The sequence below is a fragment of the Salvelinus namaycush genome, chromosome 28 (assembly GCF_016432855.1).
Source record: "Salvelinus namaycush isolate Seneca chromosome 28, SaNama_1.0, whole genome shotgun sequence".
Taxonomy (NCBI): domain Eukaryota; kingdom Metazoa; phylum Chordata; class Actinopteri; order Salmoniformes; family Salmonidae; genus Salvelinus; species Salvelinus namaycush.
The window spans coordinates 35,342,956-35,365,460 of record NC_052334.1 but is presented as its reverse complement, the minus strand read 5'-3'; the positions used below and the strand labels follow the sequence as shown (position 1 = coordinate 35,365,460).

General features: G+C 42.1%; 1 protein-coding gene across 1 annotated transcript; it reads right to left on the bottom strand.

The window, feature by feature from the left end:
* Positions 1-514: 514 nt before the first annotated feature.
* On the bottom strand, positions 515-21,980 carry LOC120023414 (ADP-dependent glucokinase-like). Its single transcript, XM_038967431.1, has 6 exons — positions 21,626-21,980; positions 12,696-12,855; positions 4,621-4,811; positions 4,446-4,542; positions 4,141-4,277; positions 515-3,648 (listed from the first exon to the last, which is right to left on the bottom strand). Exons 1-6 carry the CDS (start codon positions 21,816-21,818, stop codon positions 2,942-2,944), a joined length of 1,485 nt encoding a protein of 494 aa, XP_038823359.1. The 5' UTR covers positions 21,819-21,980; the 3' UTR covers positions 515-2,941.
* Positions 21,981-22,505: the final 525 nt, after the last annotated feature.

The window sequence follows — 22,505 nt, the reverse complement described above, 5'->3', positions numbered from 1 at the left end:
TTCTGTAAATAAGAGACAGGATAGACACCAGAAGATGGAATGTGTGTTTCTTTATTTCTCCCAAGTCAATCAGAATAAACCAACCCACGTGGCTATGAGCCAGCCTTCCTTCCATGTACTGTGATACACCCAAACAAGTCCTCCAATCCATCTGGAAGTACACTACAAAAGTATATGGACACCTGCTCGTCCAACATCTCATTCCAAAATCATGGGCATTAATATGGAGTTGGTCCCCCTTTGCTGCTATAACAACCTCCACTCTTCTGGGAAGGCTTTCCACCAGATGTTGGAACATTGCGCCAGAGAACATGTTTTCCACTGCACCAGAGTCCAAGGATGCAAGCTTTACATTACTCCAGCCAACGATTGGCATTGCACATGGTGATCTTAGGCTTGTGTGTGGCTGCTCAGCCATGGAAACCCATTTCATGAAGCTCACGATGAACAGTTATTGTGCTGACGTTGCTTCCAAAGGCAGTTTGGAACAAAGGACAGACAATTTTTACGCGCTTCAGCACTCGGCGGTCCTGTTCTGTGAGCTTTTGTGGCCTACCACTTTGCGGCTGAGCCGTTGTTGTTCCAAGACATTTCCACTTCACAATAACAGCCCTTAACAGTTGACCGGATCAGCTCTTGCAGGGCAGAAAGTTGACAAACTGACTTGTTAGACAGGTGGCAACCTATGACGGTCCCACGTTGAAAGTCACAGATCTTCAATAAGGCCAATGTTTGTCTATGGAGATTGCTTGGCTGCGTGCTAGATTTTTATACACCTGTCAGCAACGGAAGTGGCTGAAATGGCCAAATCCACTAATTTGAAGGGGTGTCCACATACATATAGTTTATAAGGTCTCCCAGAGCCTACAGAACGTACACATCTCCTGAACAGCCCAGCTAGTTCCTGAGACGACAATGTCAGATGGCCAGAGCAACCACATTCACACAAGTATGTTCCGCAAGCATGCACACTCACAACATGCGTGTCTGGACAAGCAGGCGCAGACAGGCAGGAACGCACACACAAGCTTGCAGATCAGTCACTCAGAGGGGTGGACACTTGAAGTGACGTTAGGTCTCAAAATAAAATGCAGCCTTTAGCAGAGGGCAGTAGAGAAACCCTGTCAGGCATACAGGCGTCATCCACATCTCATAAGTACAGTGGCTTCCTCTCATCTGCGCTCATATGAAGATTTGAGATATGTGCAGTTCGGTGCTAATTAAATAAAGGAAACAGGGAGGAAAAAGCCAGAAATGTCGGGATGCACCCAGTCTCTCTTCACAGCAGATGAGATCACGGGCCGTTCTCCATAGAAAAGCACATTTAAAATGACAAACGTGTGTCTGATATTATTGCGCAGTCACTTTTAGCCAAAGCGCCTTACAGTTAACACGTTCAGTGTGGGTGGCCCATGCAGGTATCATTCAAACAACTTGAGGGCCTAATGTGTTTGTGACGCAATGATATGATACAGAGTGAGGAGGTCATGGAAAGAATACATGCTCATGTAAAGGGTCAAATAGTTTCACATTACAGACATTACAATCATTAAATCAGCACAAAGACAACATTACAGCGGATTGTGTGTACAGGCCAGATTGAGTTTAGCATCAAGTAACAATATGCATATACACTGCTCAGTGTACATTAAAATCAATTTTTCTAAACTAATTATAGGCTGTGATTACACAGGAAGCCCAATTCTGATATTTTGCCCAATGAGCTGATCGAATTGGTCAAAAGATCAATTGGTGAACAAATATCCAAATTGGGCTGCCTGTATGAACGCAGACCTAGACATACGAGTTAAGTCTCATATGCCTCCAGCATTAAATCTGGTTCACATGAAACCAGAAAAAAAACAGTCACAGATATCAAACTAAAGCTTTCCCTTGAGAAAAAAAAAAGAATCAAAACATTAGAACACAGGGATAGAACGTCTGAAATAGTGGAACTGATGGAATGTTGGGGTTTTGTGTTGATATCCTGGGAGAGAATGGAATGAATAACTATGACAACAGCTCCAAGGCAGATACGGATCTATGTAAGAGACTACAGGGAAAATAGTGGATGTGTGATGTGTGTCTGGACCGTTGCACGACCGACCGACACACACGGTTGAGGAAAACCCCACAGCAGGGGTGTATTAACGAGGAACTAAACAGAACAGAGAGGGACCTATTTGAATGTGTTCAATAAACTTTTTTTCTTTTTGTTTCTGGTTGAGGAAATACTATATATCCCAGGGGGGTTTATGGGTAGTATTATTAGATGTGTTCCATCTTCTGACAGAATGAGAGAACGAGATGCCTGTCTTGACACGGTCTGTCTGACAGGAAGTATAGAAGTCTGGAGTGTGTGAGTCTCAGCCGGGTCATACTGCTCAGAGAGGACAGGAGAGAAATGAGCTCAGGAGGAGAGCGGGGAGAGGAGATAAAAGGAGAGAGAGAAGGGGAGCAGGCTCGGGCCCTGCCACAGACACACTGGACCCTGCGTTAGCATTGCACCGGCAACACAACATAAACAATCAAAACCAAAAATCAACACACCTAAAACCAGAATGCTAAAAGTCTTCACATGTTATGGGAAGGGTTGTCTGTCTTTCTGTCCGTTTGGTTGACTGACTGAAAACAGACGTGGAATTTATTCAAGGAGTCTGTGGAGCTCCAGAGAGCTAGCCAGCTATCACAGCTCTCTGTGTTACCCTTTGGTGCGTTAGCCTAGCGGTCAATCCTAGTGGAGAGCTACTAGGTGTGCTGGCTTTTGCTCTGGACCTACCTATCAGATACTCATGAGGATCTTGTCTAGCTGAATTCAGTGTGTTAGAATAGGGCTGGAGCAAAAGAGTGCACACCCACCACCTCCCCCCCAGGAGCAGAGTTGGCCGCCCCTGTTAAGCTAACGCTTTGTCAGAGTTAGCCGTTCGCCGCTATCAATGGCTCAGATCTGCAGCACCAGTCCTGCGGCGGAGATGTTGTCCCCTCCCCCGGCCGTCTGGTAAACCTCGGTGCACACCAGGACGGGCGCCACACAGATCTCGTAGTCCTCCTCGTTCCAGCAGCTGACGGGCCTGGTCTCCTCTAGAGGGATCCGCTGGCTGCCCTCCTTACTACTCACCGAGAACGACTCGTCCATGATGAGGCGCGCCTTGCTGGGGTCGATGTCCGGCGAGCCACACACGTGGCGGTTGGCGGTGAGGGAGGCCTTGGCCACGGCAGACATGGTGTTCTTCCACTGGGAGCCGCGCGTCACGATCATGGCCTGGAACGCCAGGGTGTGTACGTGGAGCCGGGTCAGCGGCCGGCCTTTGGCACTAGTGGCGTAAGCGCCCATGTCGCTATCCTCATTAGCGTCGCGGTAGCGCTGGTTGACCAGGCGGTAGAGTGCCCTCATCTGGTCGAGGACGGTAGCAACGCGAGGGTTAGGGTCAGAGAGCACGGTGATGTTGGAGCCCCTCAGAAGGCTGAGCAAGTTGGGCAGCTCCTGCTCGTTCATCCCCAGAGAGTCGGCGTGGGGCAGGACCAGACGCAGCAGGTCCCCCATTAGACCCTCATCCACGAAGCTGGCCATCTCAAAATGGACGCCCGTACGAGGGGAAGAGGAGGAGAGGAGACTGCCCAGCCGAGAGAGCAGTGCTTCCCGCTCACCTGGAGAGAGAGAGAAAGAGAAGAGAAAGAGAAAGAGAAAGAGAAAGAGAAAGAGAGAGAGAGAGAGAGAGAGAGAGATGCTGTTAGAGGGGGAGAGAATTTATCCAAAGTAGTCAAACCAGTCTGACAGCACAAAGGCATGTTCCTGGCCAAAGAAAACACAGCATTGGATACATCCCCACACCCTCCCTATACACACGTGCTTCCTATGCCGGCTGAGTTCTAGGGGCCTGTGTGACTGAGGCAGCAGAGCTATTGAATAGAGGCAGGCAGGGTTAATCCACTTGAATACCAACAGTCTGCACGTCAATGGGAACCAACCCTGCCTTCCCCTCCGCTCTCTTATCCTTCCCTCTGCTACGCTCTCCCTCACAGCAACACAGACCACTATAATACCAACAGTCTGTCACTCAATGGGAACCAGCTCTGCTCTGAAAACACCTCCCAATTGGGGAACAAGCTTTCGAACAGGGTGGCAGAGTATCCTCTCACCCTGTTGGAAGGGGAAGCTGTCCATCATCTGGAGCCCGCCCACCACCAGCAGGTCAGGGTGGAAGTCCTGTAGCTTCACCTCAAAGTCCTGAAGCGACGCCAGATACGGGTTATGGTCATCACTGTGAACTATGTATCTGGACACACACAGGTTAGTGACACAGGGCAAGGATTATAATGGACTACATCACAGGTTCACAGGTACAGGCGCACACACACACACACAAAGTAAAGGTCCTGATATGCAACCACACCATGAATAATCTAACTCTGTTTATCTCACACCCTCTAGTATTAACACACACCTGTTGGCTCTGCGGGCAGTGTACTGGCCCCAGGTGGCTCCTGATGGGTACTCCAGGATCAGATGGATATCAGGCTCCTCCACCACATTACCTGCAACTGGAGAGACAGAAGGTGTGGGAGGTGGATGGCATCAAGGAGGGAGGTGTTACGTATGTACTGTGTGTTTGTGTGTACCTGTGATGTGCTGGGACAGTATGTCAGCGAAGTCGGGGCTGAAGCTCCCCCCTAGCAACACGTCGCAGCCCTCGGTTGCCATGCGACCAGCCATCACCGGGGCGTTGCCACCTATGGCCCAGCGGTTGTCGGGCAACTCACGGGATGCCTCGACCAGCTGACTGAACAAGGTGTCATTTATCACAAACCGCCTGAGAGGAGAGGGGGGATGGAAAGGGTACCAGAAAAAAGGAGAGAGGGTTAGAATGTAGAAACTTCACAGCTTTTAAAGAGTTACACAACCAAGACCAGGAAAATGTTTTTGAAGTGTGTGTGTGTGTGTGTGTTAGTGCTGAGCGATTAGTGCTTTTTAAGGTTGGTTTATTTTTATAAAAACATTTATGGATTCTGGGTTCTAATTATCAGGTATCATATTGAAATAGTGAGTGCTTAGGTTTAGAGGGTCTACACCAGAAGTTAATGGTTATCTGTAGGAGTAAGGTATATGGTGGGTGCAATTAAGCTTGGAATGTGCTGAGCGTAGGGAAAACGATCACATGGCTGCATTGATAAGGGGAAAGAGCCAGGAATTAGTGATGAAGGGGGTCGAGGTCAGGTTGAGGGAGAAGGAACAGTTTATTGCCTTCATCACTTAGTTTCCTGTCTAGCAATAAAGGTACAATGTTTAGCGAGGAGGAGGAGACTGCATCCAAAGTGGGGTACATATACCACCACTATTGTAACCATGTCTTGTCTGTTCAGCTGTTCCATTCTTTGGGAAGAATAAACTTGGTTTAAGCTTTCATAGTGTCCGTCGAGTTCTAACTCTGATAATTAGAACTTAACAGTTGGCGCTGTGAGCAGGATTCCCCACGATTTATAGTCAAACCAGAGTCCAGATCAGTGGAGCAGGAGCTGGCAACAAACAAGGTAGACACAGTTCCTACACCGGTTTCCACTCATTTTGACATCTTGGGGCGATGAGAATCGTAGGCTGAACAATTATAGGATACAGACCTAGAAAGGCTGAGTTTATTCAGTAGGCCCATTGAGAAACGACCGGTCATAAATATATGGTGTAGGGTAGGCTCCATAAGGATAGGTCCTGAGGAGGTTTTCCTCTGCGAGAACCAGGTAAATATGGTGTAGGGTAGGTTCTAGAGGTCGACCGATTATGATTTTTCAACGCCAATACCGATTATTGGAGGACCAAAAAAAGCTGATTAATCGGCCGATTTTTATTTATTTATTTGTAATAATGACAATTACAACAATACTGAATGAACACTTACTTTAACTTAATATAATACATCAATAAAATAAATTTAGCCTCAAATAAATAATGAAACATGTTCAATTTGGTTTAAATAATGCAAAAACAAAGTGTTGGAGAAGTAAAAGTGCAATATGTGCCATGTAAAAAAGCTAACGTTTAAGTTCCTTGCTCAGAACATATGAAAGCTGGTGGTTCCTTTTAACATGAGTCTTCAATATTCCCAGGTAAGAAGTTTTAGGTTGTAGTTATAGAAATTATACTATTTCTCTCTATACCATTTGCATTTCATATACCTTTGACTATTGGATATTCTTATAGGCACTTTAGTATTGCCAGTGTAACAGTATAGCTTCCGTCCCTCTCTTCGACCCTACCTGGGCTCGAACCAGGAACACATCGACAACAGCCACCCTCGAAGCATCGTTACCCATCGCTCCACAAAAGCCTCGGCCCTTGCAGAGCAAGGGGAACAACTACTTCAAGGTCTCAGAGGGAGTGACGTCACCGATTGAAACGCTATTAGCGCGCACCCCGCTAACTAGCTAGCCATTTCACATCAGTTACACCAGCCTAATCTCGGGAGTTGATAGGCTTGAAGTCATAAACAGCTCAATGCTTGAAGCATAGCGAAGAGCTGCTGGCAAACGCACGAAAGTGCTGTTTGAATGAATGCTTACGAGCCTGCTGCTGCCTACCACCGCTCAGACTGCTCTATCAAATATCAAATCATAGACTTAATTATAACATAATAACACACAGAAAAACCGGAAACTATCATTTCAAAAACAAAACATTTATTCTTTCAGTGAAATATGGAACCGTTACGTATTTTATCTAACGGGTAGCATCCCTAAGTCTAAATATTCCTGTTACATTGCACAACCTTCAATGTTATGTCATAATTACGTACAATTCTGGCAAATTAGTTCGCAACGAGCCAGGCGGCCCAAACTGTTGCATATACCCTGACTCTGCGTGCACGGAACGAAAGAGAAGTGACACAATTTCCCTAGTTTAATATTGCCTGCTAACCTGGAACTAAATATGCAGGTTTAAAAAATATACTTCTGTGTATTGATTTTAAGAAAAGCATTGATGTTCATGGTTAGGTACACATTGGTGCAACGACAGTGCTTTTTTCGCGAATGCGCTTGTTAAATCACCGGTTTGGCGAAGTAGGCTATGATTCAATGATAAATACATTTCTTATGGCTGGGGGCAGTATTGAGTAGCTTGGATGAATAAGGTGCCCAGAGTAAACTGCCTGCTACTCAGGCAGAAGCTAAGATATGCATATTATTAGTAGATTTGGATAGAAAACACTGACTTTTCTAAAACTATTTGAATGATGTCTGTGAGTATAACAACTCATATGGCAGGCAAAAACCTGAGAAAAAATCCAACCAGGAAGTGGGAAATCTGAGGTTTGTAGGTTTGCCTATCCAATATACAGTGTCTATGGGGTCATATTGCACTTCCTAAGGCTTCCACTAGATGTCAGTCTTTAGAACCTTGTTTCAGGCTTCTACTGTGAAGGATGAGGGAATAAGAGCTGATTGAGTCAGGGCTCTGGCAGAGTGCCACGAGCTCACTCAGACCGCCCCCGTGAGAGTTAGCTGCGTTAAAAACATCCTAAAGATTGATTCTATACATCGTTTGACATGTTTCTACAAACTGTAATGGAATTTTTTGACTTTAAGTCTGGCCTGCGCGTCAATTTGGATTTTTGAACTAAACGCGCGAACAAAAAGGAGGGATCGTACAAAACAAACGTTTATTGTGGAACTGGGATTCCTGGGAGTGCATTCTGATGAAGATCAAAGGCAAGTGAATATTTATAATGCTATTTCTGACTTCTGTTGACTTCTGTACTCAGATTATTGCATGGTGTGCTTTTTCCGTAAAGTTTTTTTGAAATCTGATACAGCGGTTGCATTAAGGAGAAGTTAATCTAAAGTTCCATGTAAAACACTTGTATCTTTTATCAATGTTTATTATGAGTTTTCCTGTGAATTGATGTCGTTCTCTGCAAAATCACTGGATGTTTTGGAGGCAAAACTTTACTGAACATAACGCGCCAATGTAAACTAAGATTTTTGGATATAAATATGAACTTTCTCGAACAAAACATATATGTATTGTGTAACATGAAGTCCTATGAGTGTCATCTGATGAAGATCATCAAAGGTTAGTGATTAATTTTATCTCCATTTCTGCTTTTTGTGACTCCTCTCTTTGGCTGTAAAAATGGCTGTGTTTTTCTGTGACTAGGTACTGACCTAACAATCAGAGTGTGCTTTCGTCGTAAAGACTTTTTGAAATCGTACACTGTGGTTGGATTAACAAGTTTATCTTTAAAATGGTGTAAAATACTTGTATGTTTGAGGAATGTTAATTATGAGATTTGTCGTTTGAATTTGGCGCCCTGCACTTTCACTGGCTGTTGTCAAGTCGCTCCCGTTAACGGGATCTCAGCCATAAGAAGTTAACAGGTACCACAACGCAGGACAAGCTAGACAAACTAGTGATATCATCAACCATGTGTAGTTAACTAATGATTGTTAAGATTGATTGTTTATAAGATACGTTTAATGCTAGCTAGCACCTTACCTTGGCTCCTTGCTGCACTCGCATAACAGGTAGTCAGCCTGCCATGCAGTCTCCTCGTGGAGTGCAATGTATTCAGCCATGAATGTGTCCAAAAATTCCAATTACCGATTGTTATGAAAACATGAAATCGGCCCTAATTAAATCGGTCGACCTCTAGTAGGCTCCATAAGGATCGGTCCCGAGTGGAGGTTCCTCTGCGAGATCCATGAGTGACATTACAGTGTAGGGTAGTTCTGTATAGGATAGGTCCCTAGTAGGGGTATTCCCCTGTGAGATCTGTATAAGGGATGAAAGTCCCAGATGCAGTGACAGTGAGGCAGTAGAGTGGATGTGGATAATGATAAGGTTGCCTATAAATTCTGAAGTAAAGCCACATGCATGGTTGAAAGAAAAGCAATAAGATATTTGAACACTGTCTGTGTTACGTTGCTCAGCAGTAGCAATAAGGAGAAAGGTTGGTTTATGCCCTATGGGGAGGGGGAACCATAACATTATGTGGAAATAGGAAGACAAGTGTGAATAATTTTGGTAATGTGTGTTATCAACAACAGTGATATTTGAGGCGCAACACTGGAATAAGACATTAGGTCATCCGTATTCTCCAGTAATACATTTGCAGACGCTATAGTATTGGTTCTAATACAAGGTATTAAGTGCCGTGACCAATTAATAGGCACAAATACCATTACCATTCTCCGGGGGAGTGGGTAGCGCTACCTTGGAAAATAGTTAATAGAAGGTGTATATTAGAGACGGGAGTGAAGAAATATGAACACCCTGGACACCGTCGGGTGAGGTTTCGGAATAATAATTATTGAAATTCCCCCTGTAAAGCGGAGCTAGAGGATTTTAATAAAGCCATGGAGGCACTGAAAGAAGCGCACGAGCATTCTACCAATTCGGCTCAAATATGGGAAACATTTTGCAAACGGGATAAAATTGGGCATTGGGCAACATTTCCCTACTGACGGGAAATTCTAATCAAATAAAGAACTCACAATGACATCATTGAGAAATCGCAAGCTCAATATCCAAGTTTTAATGTCGGCATTTTATCAACAGAAGAGTATAACCGATAGAAATGAAATTAGTAGATGTCCTCAGCTGCAAAAAGACAGTAGGGGAGTGCATTGATAGAATTTGCACTTCGGCTTTGATGGCAGGTTTGAAACCTGTGATCAAAACGTCAATTGCGGGTGTAGTGGAGGAAATAGAGCAGGATGTTTTGAGTGGCATATAACTCCGCTCACTTTGCAGACGTGCGAGGGGTTAATACGGCCACAGTGAAAGTCACTCACAGTGGTTTCAATGGCCAAGGTAAGACAAAGAAAAGTAGCGGAAAAAAACAAAAGCGTAGGGAGATAGCTCCCTGTTTTAGATGTTGGGCTATCGGGCATTGGAAGAATGAGTGTAAGGCTGTCCTGGAACCTGCTGCATTCGGAGGAAATGCTGCTTAGTTCATGAACATGGTGGTGCAGTGGTTATGTAGAATCATGGGGAAGAGAGACCTGTGAATCGTTAAGACTCGGTGGCGAGAGAATGTCACCATGTCTAAGGGGAGTACATGCTAAATAAACGATGGGGTGGATTAAAACAAACGTTTAATGATTGGAGTAAGGACTTCGGTTCCCAGATAACGCCTGTTCATGTGTTTTTGACCTACGGTTTACCACACCCCAGCACGCACACACAACTTACCGGTTTTGAATATGCGTTAGTGGTGTTGATACTAGGAGATTTACTTTGTGGGGTCTTTTCAATTTGGTATGCAGAATGATGGAAATGTAAGAAATGTTTTTAAAAGGGTTTTGGAAGAACAGGGAAAGGGAGGAAATATTTAATGGTGTCGAATGCCCTGTATCCTGACTTTCTGGTGAGGCCTGATCGATCGAAACAGGTGGGATTTAATTATAAAAATGAATGAGAAACACCAGTCTCTATTCTATTTTACCATTACTTTATGGGATACCATTATTTCCTTATGGAGTTTTCAAGAGTTGAAATTCTAAGTTGATTGGTTATTCAAGGTAGTTTATTTTTGATTTAGCGATGTGAATCATGTGTTCAAAGGGGAAATTACCAGCTCCCTGGTTCCCTGGTCTTTGGGTAAATACACAAATGTATTTTGTTCAGTCTGCATATAGAAGGAAACATATATGTTAATGAGAGTTGACAGTTACTCCAAATGGATTGTGATATGTGTATTGCCGATTTCATTTCTGTCTTTGTTTTGATACAAATTTGACCAGATTGGGTCTGCTGGATTGTTGGGATTCCCCATTGGTTAGGGTGTTAACTCCCTGATCTGGTAACTCTTCCGAGAGGTCGCCAGAAAAATAAGGGAGTATGAACTCATTTTGAAAATGGTTTCAACAGTAACAGTATGTTGTTATGCTTTGACATTTGTCAGAGATAATGTTAAGAAAATTTGGAATGTAACAATTTGTCATAGTCAATGCTTGTCTGGATTTCCTGAATCATAATTAATTGAACTAAACTGTTGTTCTGATCTGTCCTCTTTTGAGGTTATCATGGAAGTTGACGTCAGATCGTGTCTTAATGCATGGTAGGAATAATTTGACTACAAACACTGTGTGAACCTCAAAACCCTCCTTAACCGGCTGAAGACTGAGCAACAAAGGCGTTCAATGCGACAGTGACTTAACACTCCAATCTGAGTCCGAGCCATTAATCTGGGTATGGGCGGCAGGAGTGCGCCATGAGTCCTGAGACCGCGCATGTGGAGTGAGCATGGAGAGAGATCCCATTCAAACTTCTTTCATGCTCCTGGTGTACTGGTGGGAGAAATGGACGAGACAGAATGGTGGTAGCTCAGGTGAGAGACTTGAGTACTTGGGAAAAATAGTTGTATTTATTTGGATATTGAAAAATCGGGACATTACCAAGGGCCATCAAATGTGACAGGCAAGAGTTACATGTGCTGTTGGGAAGATGAAGTGTAACGCTATCTGAAGAAGACACACTAGAATGATAAGTGCCGGGAGAAAGGGGGGGGGGGGGGGGTGGTCAACCACGCCCGTTATTGTTTAATTTGGGTATCAGGTTAACGGAGCAAGGTCTAACAAAATGTATCACAGTTTGAGTTCAGTTTCAAATAAAAATGTTTCAATTAAATGCCTTATGAAATATGAACTTAATTATTTGATTACTTTTTAATTGAAATTCCAAAGCCAAATACTGAGAACATTCAATTGTCTCCAATACCATAAAACCATCAATAAGAGCCCACATGATGGTAGAGACTAATTACTGTGTGCTTATCACTTTATTTACTAAAATATTTCTGTTGTGTATATTGATCTGGTCTGTAAGGAACGCATATCTGTGTGTGTGTGTGTGTGTGTGTGTGTGTGTGTGTGTGTGTGTGTGTGTGTGTGTGTGTGTGTGTGTGTGTGAGAAACCGAATGCCTTTGTAAAGGATCGCAGACATTTACTCAATAAATGTTCCTTTTGTTCGATAAAGTCTCTTTATATCCAAAAACCTCCGTTTTGTTCGCACGTTTTCTTCAGTAGTCCACAGGCTCAAACGCAGTCAAAACAGGAAGACAAAAAAATCCAAATTGTATCCGTAAAGTTCATAGAAACATGTCAAACGATGTTTATATTCAAACCTCAGGTTGTTTTTAGCCTAAATAATCGATAATATTTCAACCGGACAATAACGTCGTCAATTTAAAAGGTAAACAAGAAACGCACTCTCTCGGTCACGCGCATGAAAAAGCTCTGACACTTTAGGGTCCACTCATTCAGACTGCTCTTACTTCTTCATTTTTCAGAATACAAGCCTGAAACAATTTCTAAAGACTGTTGACATCTAGCGGAAGGCATAGAAACTGCAATTTGAGTCCTAAGTCAGTGGATACTGTAAAGGCATTGAATAGAAAACTACAACACCAACAACAAAAAAACGACTTCCTGAATGGATTTTTCTCAGGTTTTCGCCTGCCAAATCAGTTCTGTTATACTCACAGACACTATTTTAACAGTTTTGGAAACTTTAGAGTGTTTTCTATCCAAATCTACCAGTTATATGCATATCATATCTTCTGGGCCCGAGAAGCAGGCAGTTTAATTTGGGCATGCATTTCATCCAAAATTCCAAATGCCGCCCCCTACCCTAGTGAAGTTAACACCGTGCACTAGAAATGTCACAAGACACACACACACACAAGGGGGCTTGGCCACTTACTCTGAGGCGGCTCCCGGGGCAAAGAAGTAAGCGAAGCTCTGTGCCAGCTGATCAGCGTTCTCTATGTAGTCATGGTGGAGCGGCTGGCCTGTGGGCGGCAGGCCAATCTTATTCAGCAACGTCACCCCATCCACGATGACGTCAACACAACCCCCTAAACCTGGAGGAAGAGAGAAAAGGTGAGAACAGTATTTAACTCTACACAGAGAGAGACAGCGACAGAACATACTTTGATGCCCCCAGCACAGCCACCAATCCCCCCCACCAATTACTTCCACTGCCCTGTCTGCCTGCCCCAACATTCATACAGAGAGAGAGAGAGAGAGAGAGGTAACACTCCCAGTATTCTGACCGATGTACTAAGTGGCAGAGGGGAGTGAGATACAGTTGAAGTCGGAAGTTTACATACACCTTAGCCAAATACATTTAAACTCAGTTTCACAATTCCTGACATTTAAATCTAGTAAATATTCCCTGTTTTAGGTCAGTTAGGATCACCACTTTATTTTAAGAATGTGAAATATCAGAATAATAGTAGAGAGAATTATTTATTTCATCTTTTAATTCTTTCATCACATTCCCAGTGGGTCAGAAGTTTACATACACTCAATTAGTATTTGGTAGCATTGCCTTTAAAATGTTTAACTTGGGTCAAACATTTTGGGTAGCCTTCCACAAGCTTCCCACAATAAGTTGTGTGAATTTTGGCCCATTCCTCCTGACAGAGCTGGTGTAACTGAGTCAGGTTTGTAGGCCTCCATGATCACACACGCTTTTTCAGTTCTGCCCACATATTTTATTTTGCCACAACATTTTGCCACAATTGTCCAGTTGGAAGACCCATTTGAGACCAAGCTTTAACTTCCTGACTTATGTCTTCAGATGTTGCTTCAATATAGCCACATAATTTCCCTCCTCATGATACCATCTATTTTGTGAAGTGCACCAGTCCTTCCTGCAGCAAAGGAACCCCACAATATGATGATGCCAGTCCCCTTTTTCCTCCAAACATAACGATGGTCATTATGGCCAAACAGTTCTATTTTTGTTTCATCAGACAAGAGGACATTTCTCCAAAAAGTACGATCTTTGTCTCCATGCACAAATGCAAACCATAGTTTGGCTTTTTTTATGGCGGTTTTGAAGCAGTGGCTTCTTCCTTGCGGAGCGGCCTTTCAGGTTATGTCGATATAGGACTTGTTTTACTGTGGATATAGATACTTTTGTACCCGTTTCCTCCAGCATCTTCACAAGGTCCTTTGCTGTTTTTCTGGGATTGATTTGCACTTTTCGCACCTAAAGTATGTTCATCTGTAGGAGACAACGCGTCTCCTTCCTGAGCGGTATGACGGCTGCGTGGTCCCATGGTGTTTATACTTGCGTACTATTGTTTGTACAGATGAACGTGGTACCTTCAGGCGTTTGGAAATTGCCCCCAAGGATGAACCAGACTTGTGGAGGTCTACAATTTTTTTCTGAGGTCTTGGCTGATTTCTTTTGATTGTCCCATGATGTCAAGCAAAGAGGCACTGAGTTTGAAGGTAAGCCTTGAAATACATCCACAGGTACACCTCCAATTGACTCAAATGATGTCAATTAGCCTATCAGAAGCTTTTAAAGCCATGACATCATTTTCTGGAATTTTCCAAGCTGTTTAAAGGCACAGTCAACTTAGTGTAAGGAAACTTCTGACCGACTGGAGTTGTGATACAGTGAATTATAAGTGAAATAATCTGTCTGTAAACAATTGTTGGAAAAATGACTTGTGTCATGCAAAGTATATGTCCTAACCGACTATCCAAAACTATAGTTTGTTAACTTCTTATGGCTGCAGGGGCAGTATTGAGTAGCTTGGATGAAAGGTGCACAGAGGTGCCCATAGTAAACTGCCTGCTTCTCAGTCCCAGTTGCTAATATATGCATATTATTATTCGTATTGGATAGAAAACTCTGAAGTTTCTAAAACTGTTTGAATTATGTCTGTGAGTATAACAGAACTCATATGGCAGGCAAAAACCTGAGAAGTTCCACTCCTGTTTGAATTTTTTCTGAGGTGGCAGATTTTCAACCAAGCTCTCATTGAAATTACAGCGAGATATTGATGAGTTTTCACTTCCTACGGCTTCCACTACATGTCAACAGTCAATAGAACTTTGTCTGATGACTCTAATGTGAAGGGGGGCCGAAGGAGACAGGAATTAGTAATCACTGCCATGAGGTGACCACGCATTGAACACGTGCGTTCATGTGATAGGCATCTCCGTTCCATCGCTCAACTGAAGTCAATCTAATTCTCCGGTTGGAATGTTATTCAAGATGTATGTTAACAAGAAATTTGTGGAGTGGTTGAAAAACAAGTTAATGACTCCAACCTAAGTGTATGTAAACTTCCAACTTCAACTGTACTACAGTACTCTGTGCTTCGTAAATATGCTACCATAAATCAAGGTGCATGCAAAATCCATTCAGAAATGTGTCAACACACAATGACGGCAAAGTCACTCATAAGGACATGACTAACTAGCGAATAAACTGACGCGCGCACATTATAAAATTGCACTATCACTGACAACCTTTTACACGCTAGGCCCATCTTGGGAGAGCTACCGGGTATGTTAAAGCAGGGCTGGAACAAAAGCCTCAGAACCAAAGTAGCTCTCCAGTACGAGAGTTGGGGTTAGAGCAGGGCAGGTGTGGTTATCTTTATTGAACTATGGAGAGCATGTCATCGGTATTGGTTCCAGAGGTTCCATGCTTGAACTAAGTAGCCCTAGCCTGGTCCCAGATCTGTTTGTTCTTTTGCCTACTCCTAGATTAGGAAAGATTAGGGTTGACCCCAATTAGTCGACAGGCTGTTGGTCGACCGAGATTTCTTTTGCCGAGCAGTAGCACAAAAAAAAGTATAATGTGTCTGATTTGCACCTGTCTGAGTGGACTGGTCCATTGTGGAGGCCGTGGGGATGGCAAAGTCCATCAGTCTAAGACGTGCTACTGAAATTGTATATGGTTATATTACATAAGAACAATGGTGCAACAATATAAAATAGTATTTTATAATAAATGCGCTTTCTCCCACGTTGGATAGTGGGCAGTGTCCGCGGCTCAGAAACACATCAGTGAGCTGTTGAATTGGCACCTTTTTCTAAACCATGTTGCTATGTGCATAATAGCATAACAGAAATAAGACAGATCCTGCTTCTGTTGCCTGTTTGAGTGTTTGTTTAATAGCCTACTGATTCCATGAGCACCAAGCCTCATGCAACATGTCAAGTAAACCATTTCACAAATTCAGCTGTTTTTAATCTTCGCTGTATTAAAGGCATTACACTTTCTTCATTAGAACAGCCTCTGGTATTATTTACAATTTATTTAGTGTTTACACACTGTTCCGACCTCAACCCAATTGAGATGGTTTGGGATGAGTTGGACCGCTGAGTGAAGGAAAAGCAGCCAACATGTGTTCAGCATTAGTGGGAACACCTTCAATACTGTTGGAAAAGCATTCTTCATAAAACTGGTTGAGAGAACGCCAAGAGTGTGCAAAGCTGTCATCAAGGAAAAGAGTGGCTACTTTGACAAATCTAAAATCAAAAATATATTTGGATTTGTTTAACACTTTTTTGGTTACAACATGATTCCATGTGTGTTATTTCATAGTTTGTAGAAAATAGTAAAAAAAAAAAAAAAAAAACTTGAATGAGTCAGCATGTCCAAACTTTTGACTGGTACTGTGTATCTCCAGAAATAAGACAGATATGGCTTCTATTGCCTGTCTGAGTGTTTGTTTAATAGCCTACTGATTCCGTGAGCACCAAGCCTTATGCAACGGCAAAATGTAGGATAAAGCAATTTCACAGATTTGGCTATTTTTTTATATCTTTGCTATGCTGTAATAAAGGCTTTACAATTTGTTTTCCGTTACAACCGCAGCGCTTCCTCCCATACCGTCCTTTTTCTTGATATTCTTGTTATTACAATTATGATCATCATTATAATAATAAGGAATGTCGTTATCGTTAGTGGACTTTGTATAGTAGCCTTGTATAACCACCATCGAGCTGTAGGCCAAAGAGCATGTCCTGTTCAGTCTTAATGCCATAACTTACTTAGGCCTATATTTCAATATATAGGCTACTGTATCAATCATTCGTTCATGCCATCACACAGCATACGAGACATTCATGCTTTGAAAAGCAATCAAGCATTTTAGTTTTTTTTTTTAAATAACAAAAAGGGAGCTTTGAATAATTAGCCTAAACAATAAATAAACCGCAATTCATGAATGCATGCAACTGTTTAGTCTACTGTAATAAAAGCTTAGTATATTTTTTTCTCATTAGAACAGACTCTCTGGTACACATATATATTTAGTGTTGTTTACACTGTGCCTAATGGTCAATAATAATAATATTGTAATCTAACAGCAACTGTTTGCCACACATAATATGTTTGCTCCTATACCCTCTTTCTTTATCTCCAGTATTTTCCACAACTAAGTCAAATGTCTTCCACGGATCTGACTTCCCCTTTACCTCGTGACCAACCAATACATTTTCTCGTCATCTGCATCCATTTTGCTGTCAACATTACTGTGTTCGGAGTTTGCTATAACAAATGTATCGATGTGATTATGATAGGCCATAGGTCAGGCCCTATTGGTCACATCGATGCGACGCTTACATGTTTCACGTAAAGAGAGCAAGGGTTGAGGGAATAGGAAATGTTTTTCCTAAACAAATTAGGGATTTCAGTATCAGAACTTTTCAGTCAGAAACAAGTAAGAAACTAAATGGCTGAAATGATGTTGCAGCTTCAGCACGGACAGCGCAATATAAACACTTGCTGTGCTGCGGTGCTTTTTCACTGCAGTAGGGAGAGCGAGACAACGTGCACCAGTCTCACAGGCACTCGCGGTCATTTTTTCTAACACAGTGTGACCATTGGGCTCTTTTTTGAGTCATTTTGTGTGTCCTAATTATTTAAACAAACAGTGTGCTTAAAGCATCAGACATGCTTAGGGCATATGTAGTCGTAATTTTGGTAAGATGCCCAATGGGTGCTTTTTTTGTGCATTTTTAGCGCTCCCTTGTGTGCTATGCAGGTAATACCGTAAATCCAGGGATGGCAGTATGACTGTATGAAAGTCTGGATACCGCCCAAGCCTAGTTTATCATCATAAATATTCATAGTTGATATTTCCGCCTACTGTATGTCAAATGATTTAAGAAATCCTAATGATGTTTGTTTGTGTGTATGTAGGACAGACAATTATTTGTATTCCAAATTTTAGCAATATCAGAGCTTGCAATATTGTGTTACATGAGCTTATGGGCCCCAGGTCGGAAACACGACACTGGCCACGGCCACGCCCCTCAGGTTGGCATGGCACCTCCATACAACACTGGTCACCATGTTAGCTACCGCCAGCGACATCGTGATACAGCTGCCCAGTGGGAAGCACCTCAGGTCGGCAAGCAGCTCCCCATACAACACTGGTGCACTAGTCATTCACACTGGCTTATCGACTCGTTGTGGAGCCCAATTAGCCACACAAAACAAATCTGCTCAATAAGCCGAGTTGCTTTCAATAAATCCATTCCTTTTGACCCACTCACCCATACTCAGGTCACCATATTGGGCTGCAGCTACCCATATTTGCATTATTCTGCACTGTTTGGGCGCGTTCCATAGCTAAGGTGAGGCGATGCAAATTCCTATAACATATGTGGTTAGCTGATACTTAAAATACCTATCCAGGCGTTTGCAACGTCGTAGCATAGGAAGGCTCCCTTTGTTTCAAAGGGGTTGGGTTAAATGGGTTGAATGCATTCAGTTGTGCAACTGACTAGGTAGGTATACCCTTTCCTCAATATCTATATTTTAACCACTTTTGCAGTAAAATATTTTTTACACAACCATCCATTTATTATATTGGAGAACTTAGAAATATGGAAAAACATGGTTGTGCTTTGTTATACCTCGGGTAGAGGTGTCTCAAAACATAAAGCCCTTTTGGAGGATTGGCCACTAGCCTATAGAACTAAAGATACTGATAACTAACTAGGTTTTCCCAATTAATCTACAGTACTGGATTGGCAAACTGTAATAAAGAACAGTCGCTAACATAAAAATAGGTCTGACTGATAATAACAAAACATTACAGCTAAGCTACTTCCCTATTGTGTGGTCATTTGTAGTCTGATTAACCAGGCTGTAATACACAATTAAATTGTTATATACAGACTGAAACTAATGCCTGCAAAATCGTGTGCAAATAATCCTTTCAAGCTGGAATATGTTGAATAAAATTACATTTAAACTTACTGTACCGGTTGTCCGTGTAGGTTGTCCTTCAGCTGTTTGAAATTTGGGACAAAATATTCACAGAAAATTAATGGTTTACCCAACTTTTTAGAGAGCTGGTCGGTATATGGTTTGGTACCGAGGTAAGGTTAGTTTTATATTGGATATTCGGTCCCCTCTTCAATAGCTATTGAACCAAGCATGCCATGACAATGAAAAAAAAAGGGTATATTCAGAATCAGGGGATGATGGAAAACAATCCACACCATTTTTTTTTTTAATTGTAGATTATTTTGAAGATTGAAATCCTCCCAAAACAAAAATATAATGCACACAAACAGATCTGTGGATTGTTCTCCATCCTCCCCTGATTGAGAATATACCATTGTCATGGCATGCTTGGTTCAATAGCTATTGATGAAAGAACCGAATATCCAATATAAAACTAACTTTACCTCGATGCCAAACCGAACCATGTACCTAACGACTCTCTAAAAAGTTTGGTAAACAATACTTTACTGTTGGTACATTCTGGCTTGTAATGAACATGTACACAATTTTGCTGGCATTAGTTTCAGGCTGTGTCTACCAATTAATTGTGTATTACAGCCTAAATAATCAGACCAAGTCATTTGCATTGATTTATTGGCTCATTAGCTAGCTAGCTAATAAGATACATCAACCACAGTTGTAAATATGTTTAAATGGTTTTATAAAAAGCTGCTGGTGCTTACTTGGCCAGATGGTTTTCATGCCAATCCAAAACCCCATAAAAAGGCAAAAAACCACCTGTGTCATTCCTAGTATGAGGTGCCTTTTCTGTCCCCAGGAAATATCACTTCTTATTTAGTGTAAGATTCCAAAAGACTTTCAATAAGGGCAGGTGTCCTTTACCTTAAAAGCACAAAAATATCGATCTTGAAAGGGAATTTTATGCATTTTGAATTGGGATGTGACAAATGTAAAAAATAAAAAATACATCTTAAAAGTTTAAACTGACATTTTGTTAGAATTTTAACGTTGTTTTTTTTAATCATAAAATTACGTGTTTCACAATTCAGATATGGTCCTGCATATGACCACTAAGGAGGCAACGCAGTTCAATCTACAGCAGTCCTGACAACGTAACCAGACAGCGCTTACCTTACTGCTGTCCCCACCCACTCAGAAACAATGGTATTAATGCCGGTTTAGGTTCTCTGTTGTCTCTTTCCTTCATGGTCTCAGTTGTCAGTACATGGGACTTCATGTCCCACTTCTCATCAATGTGATGGCTCGTTAGAGTGATGTATGACAGTGTGTTTCATAGACGTCCAACAATCTGTTAACGCCACGTATGGTGTTTTGAGAGCTTGCGCTTTGTGCTTGCAGTGCAATCATTGTACAATTTCTCCATCTGGGCCTTCACGGGTTTTCATCAAAGCATATTTTAGTCTGGTTCTAGATATGCTATTAGGGTATTGATGCTGACATTCTCTACCATTGGCTGCATATCAACTGCAATCATTTCTGTAATCATTTGATCATTGTCGCACTGGTGCCAGCAAAGGGTTGGGTCTCCCTTTGAGTATTGCTCCTGTACTGCAGCTCAATTCCACCTCGCAATGTTTGCATTTAATCACCGTCTCATTTAACTTCTCAAAAGTATTGCCATAGAGGACTTCGCTGCTGTCGCTTCCCTAACTCACTATCTGCCATTTTTTCCAACTGTTAATGACCATGACGTGCGGAGCACTTTATATCCGCGGCAAATAAAATAAAGGTTTTTCGGTTAAGGATTTTTTTCTAAACATTAACCATCCCAAACTCGTTTAAACATCACAAATCTAATTTTTACCCTTTTTTCAGTAGATGTGGGAGTTTTCGCCATGTCCTCTGGGGTTATTCATCAACTTCCACCAGAAATAGAAGCCATAAAATATTTCAAATTCATAATTTTATAACCATAGTTCAAGTCTCTCATCAATAACTTTTTTTCATGATTACTGTATTTATTATTATTTTACTTAAGATGTGCGTGTCACTGATATCACTTTCCACCCTGTCAGTTTGTTGTTATTCTCCTTTAAGAAAACAACCGCTTCCTACATGACACCACATTCAGTGTCGTCATTTCTTTTGTGCAAAAACGGTGCAAAGTTCAATGAATATAAACACTCAGTTGTATCTATTTTTCACGTTGTTAGTCTGTATTTCCCACTCATACATTTCCACCCTGTTAGGCTAAATTATAGAAAATTAACAAAAATGTTTAAATATATTTGATAGAGAAGTTAAAATACTGTTCAAGTGTTCACCATTATGCTAACTCAATCAGCTCACTCACAGAGCAATGGGTAATATACACCTGTAAGGTTCCTCCATCCGCCCTGTTAGGATTATGCACCTAACAGTTTGGAAAATGTACTAACAAATGTTAAGTGGCCGAGTTTGACTAATATATTTTTCTGAAAGTCTAACGTCCTTTCTCTGATAGAATACAACAACAAAAATACAAAGATATACTATCCAAAAGGCACTGGTTGGTAGGAATGACCCTCCTCTCTGCGCATCAAAGTAAGCACTAAGGTTAGCTGACGTTAGCTAGCTAACTGATGCTAGGCTAGCTTGTCATATAGGATTCTCACCTATCGCCACCCTGGGTCTGGCGTTGTTCATCCCCACTTTGCTTTCAGCCCGTAGTAGGGAGGACAGCACCGTGTCAAGCCTGTTATCTAGTCCTGACTCCCCTGGAGATCGGAACCAGTACGCCAGCAGAACCATTGCGAGGGACGCTGCCGTCCCATACTTCATCAATGAAAACCCGCTTCCTTGCTCCATGGCCAGTGGCTGTGGACTGGCCAGCGGTCCTCCAGGCAACAGCTACGACGAGTCTAGCGCGCTAACTTGTCTAGCAAACAAACTGGATTGACAAAACAAGTGTCCCTGGGGAGGCGGTTGTGTTGTTGGTTTCAAGCGTGAATACAGGGTCAGCCCCACGAAACTGCGGAGGGGGAGTGACAAGAAAGCGGAAGTAGCTGGCTAAGGCCACATTTTGGTCAGTGCAATCTGAGATCCTTGGGACGGCCCTACTCTAAACCCTAACCAAAGATTTGTTTAACTAAGCCTCTCATTGTTCTATCTATATGCCCTAACCGTAACTATTTAAATGGACGTCCAAATGATCCCTGATAATGACGATCCGTAACTATTTACGATTATCCATTATACTGGGTTTCCACTAGTTATCAGGGCCAAAGGCAAAATTGGCCATAAAAATACAAATGCTTTTTGTTCTTAATTTAAGGTTAGTAGTGTTGTTAAGATTAGGGTTTAAAATCAAAATGTAAAGAAACATTTAAGAAATAGGCGGGTTTATGACTTTTTGGCTGTGGTAACTACTGACGACCATTATATTGACCTGATGCTCTAGTGCCCTCAAACTCAGCTTGTTTTCATTGGTCATCTCTAATCAGGGACTGATTTAGACCTGGCACACTAGGTGATGCAATTAATTATCAAGTAGAA

What these genes read in the sequence shown, in the direction of transcription:
- LOC120023414 (XM_038967431.1), bottom strand. Translation starts at nt 21,818, where the DNA reads ATGGAGCAAGGAAGCGGGTTTTCATTGATGAAGTATGGGACGGCAGCG. An exon ending in CAGACCCAGGGTGGCGATAG is followed by an intron (nt 12,856 to 21,625) that starts GTGAGAATCCTA and finishes CTCTTCCTCCAG; the next exon opens with GTTTAGGGGGTTGTGTTGAC. An exon ending in CAGCTTCCCCTTCCAACAGG is followed by an intron (nt 3,649 to 4,140) that starts GTGAGAGGATAC and finishes CTCTCTCTCCAG; the next exon opens with GTGAGCGGGAAGCACTGCTC.